The sequence below is a fragment of the Podarcis vaucheri genome (assembly GCF_965113315.1).
Source record: "Podarcis vaucheri genome assembly, chromosome: 6".
Lineage (NCBI taxonomy): Eukaryota > Metazoa > Chordata > Lepidosauria > Squamata > Lacertidae > Podarcis > Podarcis vaucheri.
Genome location: NC_138764.1, coordinates 33426081 through 33439750, shown reverse-complemented (window position 1 = coordinate 33439750; position 13670 = coordinate 33426081). Strand labels below are relative to the sequence as shown.

Genomic DNA, 13670 nt, shown 5'->3' with positions numbered 1-13670 from the left:
CATGCAAAAAATGCCGGTGGCGAATATTAACATTAGATATAAAGCTCTTCTTTTTATTAGCTCACATTGCTGTCCCCATCCTGCTTATAACCTCCAACCTAAGTAATTTTGATACGGAAAAATGAGGACTCTGTTTAAATGGCAGCAATGAAGATAATGGAAAGTAATCTGAGATCAGGGTGGGAGGTAGCCATAGCGCAAAATCTAAACATTAATTCTGCCCCCTTTTACAGCCACCCCCAAACTAGCCTCTTTAATCAAGGGCCTATCTGTTAAACCAAGGGTGGAGAATGTGTAGCCCTCCAAATTTTGTTGGACTCCAGCTCCCGTCCCAGTCAGCATGGCCAACAATCATGGACAATGGGAGCTGTAGTCCAGCAACACCCGGTGTGTCACAGGTTCCCCACCCTTGCATCACACAGCATTGTTAGGACAGTACAATGAACTGATGAAGTCATAAAGTAAACCCAGAGTGTTTTGAAACCTATTCACTATTCCCTCACAGCTTCTGCTCAAAATGATATCAGGAGCAGGTCTTGAGCTCATGCATGCTCTTTCCCCGATCTGCCATGCTGTTCAAACACTGAGTTTGGCTCAAAAGGCTAGGGACATTCTGTGATCACTTGGCTGTGTTCCATTCATTCATTCATTCTTAAATTTCTATACTGCCCTTCAGCCGAGATCACAGGGCGGTTTACAATTTAAAATCACAGTTTCACAGAATTGTAGAGTTGGGAGGGACCATGAGGATCATCTAGTCCAAACCCCTGTAATGAAGGAATCTTTCTTTTTGCATAATGTGGGGCTTGAACCCACAACCCTGAGATTAATAGTCTCATGCTCTACCAACTGAGCTATCCCAGGTGAACCCAAAAATATGTACCCCACCAACACAGTTATTACTATTTACTGGCAGTTCAAGCACAGCCAAGGAGGAAGGGGAGCAGTGCCCACAAATCTGACACATGTTTCTGATGGCAACACTGAAGAGACGTTTTCCGAGAAGCTGAGCAAGGAATTAATTTAATCTGAATATCACATAATAATAATATTCCCCAGGAATTGTTGCCCTGCAGTGGTCTTTTGTCAACCCGGTGCCTCCCGGATGTTGCGGCCTACAGTCCTCACCAGCTACCTTAGAAACACACAAGAAAGAGTAGCATCAAATTATTGTTTTCTCTTAACTCCATTTCTCCCCCAACCAGCAGCACGGGAGAGAGAAACAGTACGGAGGAAATGTAACAAAAAAGTTTTGTGGCACCTCAAAGTTATTTGGCGCGAGTTTTCATCCTTGCCCTGTTGGACTTTTCCAGTGAGTAATCTCTTTTGGCTGCAGATTGGACATCCTAGTAAATTCAGGACAGTACTCCATCTTTGGGGGGAATAAATTAGTGTTATGAGTCTTATTCTCTCTTCTCTCTTGGCCTATAAATCATCATCATCATCAAACTAGAAAGGGGTCACCATCACAAAATGAACTCATTCCTACAAGCCACAGTCATAGCCACCATATTGAATGGCTTTAAAAGAGGATTGAACAACATGCAGGATAAGGCCACAATGTTCTACTTCCATCAGTAGCACACTAATTCAGGGGCGAGGGAACCGCAAGAAGAGAGAATGTTATTGCACTCGGATCCTGCCTCCAAGTTTCCCATGGGCATCTGTTTGGCACTGTGGGGACAGGATCCTGGTCTGCTCCAATAGGGTTCTCACTAACTATGGTGTTGTCTAGGTCAAGAGTCCTAGCTTATACCTTCTAGAAAACTTTTAACGAAAAGTGAATGCAGAGGTCATGTTTTCTGGCCAACTCACTCATCATATATGCTCATGTGCAGTGGGACACATCTAGACAGAAATAAACTTACTCCTGGCAGGCAGACACTGTACGATCTGCAAACTTTCAAAAATGGACAAGAAGAAGAAACAGGGGAGGCCTGTTATGCCTTTGCTACATACTATAAGATTTTAACAACACCATTAAACGGTGCAGCACTCAGAAACATTTCATTAGAATTCTTTTCTTCTAAATCATACCAATAAAATCAAGGTTGGTCTGGTGTTCATGTGTTGACTTACTCGCATGCTTCTTGCTGCAGATGTACAGTTTTGATCTTGTAAACATAAGGCATGGGTGGAAATGGAAATCATCAAGAAGCCAGCATATTGCAGATGTTGAGATATATTGGCCACATTGGTTTGGACTTGAGAGAGGTAGCTCCAGATTCCTATTTAAGCCACAGGACTTAGTGAGTAACCTTTGACGAACCACGGCCTCTCAACCTAGCCTGCATAACAGGGTTACAGTGTGAACACAAAGCTAGATTGTAATGGAGCCATGTCCTTGGAATAAGAAAGACTGAATGCAATAAATACTGCTACTGCAAAGGCCAGAACATTTATTATATCAATACTTTGAAAAATGGCTTATGATATGGTCTTGTTTTGATTTCTGTACTGGCTCACAGCTAAGAGATAATGCTAATAGTTTGCTGGTACAATTTTTCTCGTCATATAGCAGCCTCTCTTTCCAGTACTTCTGAATCCTCTACATTGACAAAGGAAAATGTAGCAGGAGCTACAGAAAAAGATGGGAGGAGAACATACTCATTTAACCAGTTACATAACACATCATGTCTAAGCATTTTTAAGAGAACATAGGTAAAACAGCAAGATGGCTACCTTTTTCTTTGTTTTTGCCAAAAAAATAATATTTGTAAAGCCCTTCTAAAAATCTGCAAGGTAACTGGATTGAGAAGAGATCGGATATCAGTGGTTAAAGAACTTAAGAGATGGCAGAGAGGACAATAATAATGAAGGCCCCAGCTATGACCCTCTTGTCCCCAACTCCAAACCATGTGCCCCTCAACAGAAAGGGTTAACACAGCTCCTGTCACTCTCAGACCTCCCCACCCCCAAGTGTTCCTATTTTCCAGGGACAGTCCTGGATTAACAGAAGCTGTCCCAGTTTCTGATTTGATTCCGGAATGTCTGGCTTTTCCTTACTTTCATAAGAGAAATGATGGAGGATGTGCACTTTGTGAGAATCTGAGACTGATCCTGAGAACAGGGCCTGTCCTTTATTTTATGTGAAGGCGCTCATTAAAAAAAAATTATCTGAATTTTTTTAATTATTATTTTATGACAGCCCAGTCCAAAGTGGCTTGCTAATAGAACCTGCTCTGAAGCAGGGGCAAAGCAACAGGAAGTCAGAAGGGAGAACATCTGGCAGAACAGAGGTAAAAGCCAGGCACAAGCCAAAGCGAGCTGAAAGCTGATGTTCTAACGAAGTGAAGGCTTCCAAGTGCTTGAGGGGAGATCTGATGTGTTATCAGAGAGACAAGCTGACCCTTGTCCTGAGTGGACCAGCAGACTCTCATTCTCTCCCCCAACTGGACTTGTGAGCATAAACCTGGACTCAGAAATGCTTGACACTCACTAGAGACTAAAGACTGACACTGCTTGGCATGTCCTTTCCCCGTTAGACAGGTTTATGCCAAATTACGACTCTTCTAGGGTCTGATAAGTACTATGCCAAATTCATTTCCCTGAAAGTGCCAGGGTGAAAATCTGAGGTTCCCAGAGGGAGGGTCAGTTCAGTGGTGGCCACAAGCCATGAGAACAATATGGCTGAGAACATTATTTCAAAGAGGAAAATTGTTGGTAGTAATCCAAAAACAGCAACTGGCATGAGGCAGCATCCAATCAAATCACCACTACCACAAAACACAGGCTTTTTTTGTATATAAAAAAGATGAATTTTCAAAGACCATAAGGGAAGCCCCAAAACAATTAAATGCTGCTTTAAAACGCATTAGCACCCAAACACAAACCTTCAAACAAACTACCTCCAACATTGTTCTTCAAAGCCAAATTAAATGAGATAACTGCAGCCCCGGGATGAACTGTTTGGGAAATTTTCCACTAATAAATACTCAGATGTCCTAACACTGACATTTATTCAGAAGCAGATGGATGGCCCAGACAACTAAGTCCTCATCAGAATCCTTAATATGAAGCTTAAGCTGGGCTGGGGGGGGGGGGTTGCGTTTGTAAATCAAAGATACTGGGACACATTTCAACTTTGTTATCAGCCAGGCAAGTTACACAAATCTGGACAGTTCACTTGGAACACATGCATCCATTAATGCAAATACATATCATATTATGGCATTTATGACCTCCAGACTGGGTTCGCTTCTCTCTTTTGCCTATTAAAACAGAAGACCAGGGTCAACGGTAAACAGAGCGTCATAAAAATGACAGTGCATGCAATACATGAGAATGTGGTAATTGCCTTCCTGGAGCATCCCAAGGTTTATCTGGTCCACCATTCTCCTTATAATGCAGCCGCAAACTTTGCGCTTGCTCACATTGCCACACACAGTAGAAGGTCAGTTATGTTTCTGCAAAATCAGTCTCTGGACATTTTGTGAATGCGGTCACAAAATGCATTTTGGGGAAGCTTTCAACCTACCCTAAGTGCTTTCTTTCTACATTATGCTTTTGTTACCCTTATAGGTCTAGTTTGCACAACACAGTAAGCTACTCTCTGGAGCTTGCAATCACTGTACTGAACTCAGTGCTCCCACGCCAAGTGCACTGAGTTCAACGGAGCTCACTCCCAGTCAAGCGTACACTAGGGGAACCTCTGGTCCACATACCTTCCAACATTTCTCAGATGAAAATTGGGACATCCTAAGGAAAAGTGGGACATTCCAGGATCAAATCAGAAACCAGAATGGTTTCTGTAAATCCAGTACTATCCCTAGAAAATAGGGACTCTTGGAGGGTCTGCAATTGCCACTTGAACCCAGGCTCATGCTTAAGTTCTCTCCTTGCTAAACCAAAGTGTGTTCCACTGCTGAGCCCCTTCCATCGTGGCAACAATATTTCCTCTGTTTATCATTTACATCAACATTATGAATGGGCAAGGCTAAGTGGTCTGGAAGGAGTTTTCAACAAACCTCACCGATGCTATTTGTATATTGGTAAGAATTGGAGATGGGAGCTTTTGCTTTTCACTTGTTAAAATACTTTTTTACAGTCATGAACCCTTGACTGAATATTACACCAAAATGGGATATTCCGCTTAGAAAGTGATCAACAAACAGCATGGGGGACAAATGCTTAAGAGACCAGCATGGTGACAGTACATACGCAAGTAACTGACAGCTTGTAAAACACTGGCTACCGCACAGGGGAATACACACACCTATCAAACAGCTGGACTGTCTGCAGGAGGAATGAAGTTACACATGAAGTAGTGTAAAAAATATAGCCCCAAGTGTGTTGGCTAGAAATGAAGCATCTGCTGTTGGAAAAACAATTGCTGTCCTGATGTGCTCATTAAAAAATGCTATTGAACTCCCACAGTCCTTGCATATGATAAACTTTTCCACTGGAATATATTTGCCTATGCCAACATTGTTGTTGTCACTGCTCAAGGTTTTGATTATACGGCAAGTATAAAAGGCATCGAGCGCACAGACACCAGCTGTTCTTTTAAAAAAAGAAATCTTTTGTAAATATCAAAAACTGAATGCCTGCTTCATTTGTGGATTTAGAACCTAATTTTATCATTAACATTATCGGCTAGAATTTTTTTGTTAACATTCTTGGCCAGAAATAATGGCTGTTTTTCTTGTACTGATTCTTTTAAGAAGTATAGGCCTTTAGCAAGGAATACATTTATTCATTCTGGATAAGGGCTCTGCACTCCTGCATGAAATGAAATTATTATTATTATTATTATTATTATTATTATTATTATTATTATTATTATTATATTTCAGACCTATATCCACTTGCCTGGGAGGAAGTCCATCTAGCTTAACTGGTCTTGCTTTTGTGCAAAGATGCGCACTGTAGCCTCCCAAAATGAAGCCAATCCCTTGCTTGCATTTGATGCCAAATTTAAAACAGGCCAAATGTAAAGCCCATTTGCCAAGGAACAATGAGATGCATCCTTTAAGACTCCCAAATGTTCCTTTGCAGCTGCATCTTTACATGTCCCACACCTGATGTCATGGGTGTGGCTTGGGGAAAACAACCGCTGTTGATTCCTAAACAATAATAGGATAACTGTCTGCCAGGTCTAATTTTTTCCTGTGGGACAGAGGTTCCTGGTGCTTGATGGGTTGCTTTGTAAGTTACATAGGATACATTGCATTGCGACTTCTGTATTATAAATAGGCACTTTATAAGTATAGTGCTATATTCCAGAGTTCTGTTATATTCTATGGAAGGGGTGGGGAACCTCAGGCCCAGGACCAAAGGCAGCCCCTCAGGACACACACCTCCCCCTGAGTTCATATCCCTTACCAGCCCTGCTTTGCAGACTCCCTGAGAGTTCCTGCCTGGTTGGAATAGGTCCTTGAACTCTGATAATGCCTCTTGCTCGCATGGATGGAAGATAGAGATAAAAACATGTAATGATGGAGCCTGGCGAGTCTCTCTGGCAAGAGCTTTCCACAGTTGGGGAGACAATCCAGCATTCCACAATTGCACCAGTGGAGCTAATCCAGCCTCCTGCCTATGTGTCTGCAGTGTGCTGACCTCACCATCCGGCCCCTCTATCTTCCAGGAAGCAAGTGTTGCAGCTTCACGTTACCTGGAAAAAGCTGCAGTACAGAACAGTACAAGAAGAAGCAGTCCTTGAAATGCCCAGGTTCCAAATTGTTTTAAGGTTTTGTAAGTTATTGCTAGCATCTTGAGCATAGCTCAGAAGCAGATTGTCACCCCCCCCCGCTGCCCTTTCATAGGCAGGTAAAAAACTTTTCTATTTCAGCTGACATTTGAAAACCGACTATTTTTGCCATGCCCTATATTGATTTTCACTGTGCTGCTTTCCTGTCATTTGTGGGGGAGCTTTTGGAGTTTGATTTTGATGGTAAGATTTTACTGGTGCCTATTTTTGTTTTTAACCTTGATTCCCCCTTCCTCAAAAAAAAAAAATCATAGAGATATGCTGCAATAAATGAATAAAAATGCATGCTCTCTTATTTTTGCTAGTTAACAACAAACCATGATTTTTTTGTCGGAATAACATAATGAAGTACACATTATTTGCACCTGAGCGTTTTGCATCTTCAAGTGTATCACTTTGCAGAACTATCAAGGAGGCAATTACATAGTACAAAGGCTTGTAGCATTTCACAACTCATTTCCTCTCTGGAAATCTCCTCTTGCTTGAGTTTCAGTAGCACTCAAGGAAACCTCAGCAAAAATTTCTTTTTGGCACAAAGTCATACTTCACACAGTATAGGAAGTGGAACAGAAGAACAGCAGCAAAGTAGAAAAGGAAAACCTAAGAATGTGATGCAGAACATCTTTTTTGGCTTGGTGCTCTGGATAGCTTAATAATACACACTGAATACCTAGTTCTACAGAATTCCAAATCCTGAACATACCCCACTGTAGATGTTCTACTGCCCTGTAGTATCATGCTTTTGAGAATTCATCTAGCACAATCTAGTGTCAGATTTAACAAAATGCCCAATTTCCATGTTTACTCAGTGAGCATTCTTATTCATCCTCTGCTGCATCAAAGCCACAGGGGACCAAATCTGCAGGCAAGCTCTGAAAAAACAGAGGAATTTGTCAAGAGCCATTTGCCCAGAATATACCACTAGCAAACCAGAGCTTTACAAAAGCCAAACAAGACATAACTTGCACAATTCTGACACACAGAAACAATACCAACAACCTCAAATGGGGGGGGGGGTCTTTAATACATGCTTTAAAAGAGGCCAGTGAAAGAACCATATGAACAGGCAAGCAATATCAGAAAACCATGGGGACTCAGACTTAAAGGTAAAGGTAAAGGTACCCCTGCCCGTACGGGCCAGTCTTGACAGACTCTGGGGTTGTGCGCCCATCTCACTCAAGAGGCCAGGGGCCAGCGCTGTCCGGAGACACTTCCGGGTCACGTGGCCAGCGTGACATCGCTGCTCTGGCGAGCCAGAGCCGCACACGGAAACGCCGTTTACCTTCCCGCTATAAGGCGGTACCTATTTATCTACTTGCACCCGGGGGTGCTTTCGAACTGCTAGGTTGGCAGGCGCTGGGACCGAACAACGGGAGCGCACCCCGCCGCGGGGATTCGAACCGCCGACCTTTCGATCGGCAAGTCCTAGGCGCTGAGGCTTTTACCCACAGCGCCACCCGCGTCCCATTGGGGACTCAGACTTAAGAATCTTCAAATACAGAGGTCTAGCTTCCAAGGAAAACAAACACTTCTCTATATCATTTCTAAATCTCTTTTCCAACTTCTGAGGATACTTAAGGCAGGTGATTACAGATATTAGAAGTTAAAATAATCTTGGTGATGTGGGCAGATTAGCTATAAATGCTGGATTCAATAGCCTGCAGGTTCCTTAGAGTCTGATGGTTATTGTCTTTTATGGATCTGCTTCAAGATACAGGTATAAGATACAGCCAATGTGGTGCCCTTCAGATGTTGCTGGACTACAACTCCCATGAGCACCAACTAGCAGGCCCAATGGTCAGGGATGATGAGAACTGTAGTCAAACAACATTTGTAGGGCATCTTGTTCATTACCTCTGGAGCATTTCTATTGCTGCATTTGATGGCCCGGTGTACCAAAACTGGTACAATTTGACCCATTCATTTTATCACCTTTCGACCTCTGTGTGTGTGCTTTTTTCTTATGTTAAAAATATACCTCTATCTTTACAGCACCCTGCAAAACATTACTATTTCCTAAATAGTAAAAGGGAGATATTGTTTTTGATTGTTACCTTGTTATGTATTTTTATATTGCAAACTGTCCTGTGATCCTTGGATGAAGGGTGGCATAGAAATTTAATAAATAAAAATAATAAAACAAACAAACCTCAAGTCTTTACAAGTTGTTCAAATTAAGAAAGCCATGTAAGATCAGTCACATGCTATTTCTCCCCTCAGGAAAGGAAACAAGTTTGTATCTTTTACTTTCCAATGGAAGCTGACTAAGTATAATGAAGGAAACAGTGACATAAATTGTTGAGCTTTATTGAACCTGGAAGATGCTCAGCAAGGGGGAGAGAGAGAGAACCAGTGGGTGAACATTTCCTTATCTTCATCCAGTTCCCATGATGCAATTAACAATGCTGTTCAAGGGGTTTCTACTATCTTAACTTCTAATTTCTTTTGCAAATCCACTCTAGGAAGCCCATGAGGATTTTCCTTCCAGAAAAGCAAAGCTAAAGAAAAAAAGACATCACAGCCATAAATGGGATGTTTATTTTTATTGTCCATTTCCATGCCAATCGTCATCATGGTGTTGCACAACTTTAGAACTGAGATGCGACACAGTTTCCTTATCAGGACGAAATAACAGAATTGATGGAAGAGGGAAAACAGATTTCAAAAAGGGAAAGCATTACTATCTGTTGTTAGAAGAACTCTGCTATAACAGATATGATTATCTTTCATACAAAGACAATTTTTAAAAGAAACAAACCTTATTAGTGTTAGAAGTAAGGAGGACACTATCCCACCAGTTTGGGGGGGGGACCCACTGTTCAGTATTATTCAATAACACATAGTCATACTGTTGCTATTTAATAATAGTAATACTGTTACTATACAGTATTATCTAATAAGACATGAAGGCTGTTTGGTACCTATCATAATTTGGGGGAATGATGCAACAAGGATGTAAGAACACAAGAGCCTGCTGCATCTGGCCAGTGGCTCGTCTAGTCCAGCACCCTGTTCTCACAGTGGCCGACCAGATATCTGTGGGAAACCCTCAAGCAGGCCCCAGCACAAGAGCACGCTCCCCTCCTGTGGTTTCCAGCAACTGCTATTCAGAATCATTGCTTCCTCTGGTGGTAGAAATAGTGCAGAGCCAGCATGACTGGTAGCACTTAGGGAGACATCAGGAAAACTGGATAAACCGCTGTGTGAATGCAGCCAAAGTCTTAAAGGATGCCACTCTTCAAAGGGGCTCAAAATGGCATACAAGTATGGATTTCCCTTCCCCCTTTTCCTGGTAAGATCCACCTTGTAAGGCTATGTTCAAGGTACTGGTGACCTTTGTAAATGAGCTGGGAAACTGAGGACCAAAGATTGTACCAGTTAAATGATTACTCCTCCCCTGCAGCCGAGGTCCACAACCTCCAAGATTGTTTTAGAGAGGGCAAATATTGCAAATCCTTTTGGGATGTCTCATGGGAAGCAATTCATTAAAATAATGCTCAAGATATATCCAAGAGGTGAACTTCGTTCCCCTTCCCCAACAACCACTAATTTATTTGTGCTGATGAAATGCAACTTCTGTTTTCCAAAATCATCGAGTAAGATCCTACCTGAGCCAACTAAATCATTTTTTGATGCAATGGCAAGCAGAAAATAATAATTAAGGCTGGAACCCTAGATATATCTACTCAGAAGTAATCTTGACTGTGTTCAATGGGCTTACATATGTGAGAATGGGATTGCCGCCTAAAAGAACTTTAATTCAAATCTCACTTTGGTTATGAACTCAGCTAGTAGCATTGGATAAGCCACCAACTTCTCTGAAGTAGGGGCTAGCAATGCTGGCTAACGTTTCAAAGTTGCCATAAGGATAACTGAGATGATGTGTGTAAAGTCCTTTGAGCAGTTAAAAATGCTAAGTATTGCTATTAACTATCAATATCCTGCACATCACCTTCAGACACATTTGGCCTACTTTTAAATATTTATCTGTCACCAAATAAGATCATTACAACATCCAGGCATCACATCATGTTAACGAATCAAAATAAGCACTGCCTGGACGCCTTCGTTGAAGTTAAACCCTGGAGAAAGTCCCAGAAGGTTTAAACACATTTTTGAAAGAGTATTATTTTCCATGCAATTGATGAAAAAAAGAGAGAGAGAAGAGGCCAGCTTGTAATGCACTTTATTGGTCAGACATGTCTTTCCCTGCAGCTGGTCACCATTTCCACAATGAGAACATCTCATATTTAAACGAGACATCCATCCACTGTCCACTGTCTCCCCACTACATCATCTTGGACATCTTGGACACTTCCCCGCTGGACTCTATACTTTTGTGCCAGAACAAAAACTACTTGTGGACTTCAAAAACAGTTTCAGAACACCATGGATTAGAAAACATATGAACTTGCTGCTGGTATGTATTTGAGCCGGCATGTATTTTCATAGTTTTGCTCTAAAACCAAGGTATAGTGTCATGTGTGCAAGCAGGAAAGAGCCCGACCAAAGCCACAGGGCTCTGCCCTGCCCTCGTCCTGTTCCTCCTGTCCAGCTTGGAGAAGGACTTTACTAGCATTTACTTTCAGAGATTCCTGGCTTAACGTTGCATATGAATCAGACATCATAGTTTAACGCAAAATATAATAATAATAATAATAATAATAATAATCATCATCATCATCATCATCTGGCTGGGCTTCCCCAGCCACTCTGGGCGGCTTCCAAAAGAATATTAAAATACTGTGATACATCAAACAATCTGCTTACTTGAACAATCTGCTTACTTGAACAAGTCAGCTTCATGGGCCCAGTTTGCATATGCCCTGGTTTATAAACCATGATGTAATTTGATTGTCAAAATCTGGCCCAGCATCTTAACCATGGTTTATTAACCACAAAATCCACACTCATGAGCCATGGTTTGTTGGTTTATATACCTTGGCTTCCATTAACCTTGCCTTGGTGTTACATGAAAATCAGGCCATTGTTGGGAAGTTGGCTTGCTTTGCAACTGACCAGTGTTTGTTTTAAAGGACACTCTCTGGTTTGCACAGCACAACAAGCCATGATTAATGAAACCTGAAACTAAACACTAGCAAAGTTATTCAGGCAGCACAGGAAGGGAGGCAGAAGCTCTCAAGCCTGGTGCTTCACTCAGGCTTCTTCCTGTTTGTGCACATAGCACTAGATCTTGGTTTAGCATTATGTGCAAATGTAGCCAACACAAAGCCAACAAAAAGATGAAAATGTACCAGGACAGCAAAGATTAAAAACTCAAAAGCAATTACTTTAAAAACATGAGCAGTTTGGCTGATCTAACACCCGTCTAAGGAGAAATGCCTTGGCCTTCCAGTGGCTCACAATCAGGGAGAGGTCAAGGCAGGCGTTTCTCGGAAGGGAGTTCCCAAGCCTAGGCATTGCTACAGAGAAAGGTCTCTCTTGTGTCCCAGGCAAACACAACTCAGATGTTGAATGGGATGTGAAGGGGAGTTGCTCCAACAAATCTTAATGAACAGCAAGCACACATGGGTGGAAATGTACCATTCTAAGTACAAAAGAGAAGTTCTGCTGGATCAGACCAAACATCTATATCATTCTATATCACATTTCCCATGGAAGCCACCAACTGCCCACAGGCATAATACGAACATGCCCATTCTGTTACAATTTACAGTTTTGCCTGTAGTTGTAGACCATAACAAGGTTCCCAATATTATTTCTTGCTAATGCAGTCACACCAGGGAACATTTACATTGGTATTGAACTAAATGCCTCCCGGCGATTAAAAAAAAATGCAACCTGCAATTAAATCCAAGTGCTTGCAACATTTGGAGGCCCAAATTGACGTTGAGGCCACTTACCTGCAGAGGCTAAACACCCAATCATCAAAGCAAACACTGGAATCATACAACTTGAAGTCATTCTTGCCACACCAGGAGTTTTCGGATCAACTTTCTTTGTAGTTCTTTGTGCCTAGTGGGCACCCTTCTGGGAATATGTTACAACTATAGGTGCTTTGATAGAGAGTCTTCAGTTACCTGCAAAGAAAAATTAAAAAATAATACTTGTAAAAGCATGTCTTACAGAGAAATGACTTTCTACACAATACTAAACACAGAGAAAGCCAGTACCCTTAAAAAAAGAAAAAGAAAGAAAGCCTTTATACTGAGGAACAATGAAAGAAAAAAAGAGTTATATTACAGTCACAGGTTTAATTCTCTCCCAGTGTAACCCCAAACCCATCACTCATTTTGCATTCCACTCACTCATTCATTCTATTTGGCTCCAAGCCAGAGCCTCCAATGCAAAATCCCAAGAACCCCACTGTTAATTTTTACAAGCACATCTTTCTGGAACTCACTGTTGCGACAGAATAAATCTGATCATGGGTGGGCAGCCTTTGATCAAAATTTAGCACAATCACTAGAGACCAATTCAAGCAGACTTTGAGCCAACTCCTCCTTACGAACCAAACCATGTCATGGCCTTGACTATACTCACTTTGAAATGATTGTGTGCCAAGAAGCTGCCTAACTTTGTCTACCATCAATGATGGCAGCTGGTGCCTCAAAAATCTTGAGAATCACAGAGGCTCTACAGAGTTATCAGCACTTCTCAGGTTTTCACACATCCCTCCAATACATTTTACAAGATTTGCCTTAGGGTTTCCACCTCTCAAAATGAGATGAAGCCATTATGAGATGGAGAGAAGCATTCTGCTAGGGTGTGAGGAACCCACTTGGGTGTCCTGAAGCTGTTGCTGGGTCTCAACTCCTATTATAGCCCCAGCTAGCAAAGTCAACAGTCAGGGATTGGCTGCCAGTTCAGTTCCGGGCCAAACTCAAGGTGCCAATCCCAGTGCTTAAAGCCCTAAATGACTTAGGCTCCAAACAGCTGTGAGGCCACCTCCTTCTTTTGCTCTTTTGCTGTGGGGGCTCAGCCAGGGCACCCAATGGGG

The 13670-nt window shown here is 42.0% G+C and overlaps 1 protein-coding gene and 1 long non-coding RNA gene across 2 annotated transcripts in view; one reads left to right on the top strand and one right to left on the bottom strand.

Annotated features, from left to right (window-relative positions):
* Positions 1-13670, top strand: part of LOC309535187 — a 130697-nt gene that overhangs the window by 84061 nt on the left and 32966 nt on the right. The gene's annotated exons all lie outside the window — the stretch shown is intronic.
* Positions 1-13670, bottom strand: part of TGFBR3 (transforming growth factor beta receptor 3) — a 138417-nt gene that overhangs the window by 104683 nt on the left and 20064 nt on the right. Inside the window, exon 2 of the mRNA XM_082227839.1 lies at positions 12574-12750. Coding sequence (XP_082083965.1) covers positions 12574-12634 — 61 coding nt within the window. The 5' untranslated portion in view covers positions 12635-12750. The remainder of the gene's footprint in view (positions 1-12573; positions 12751-13670) is intronic.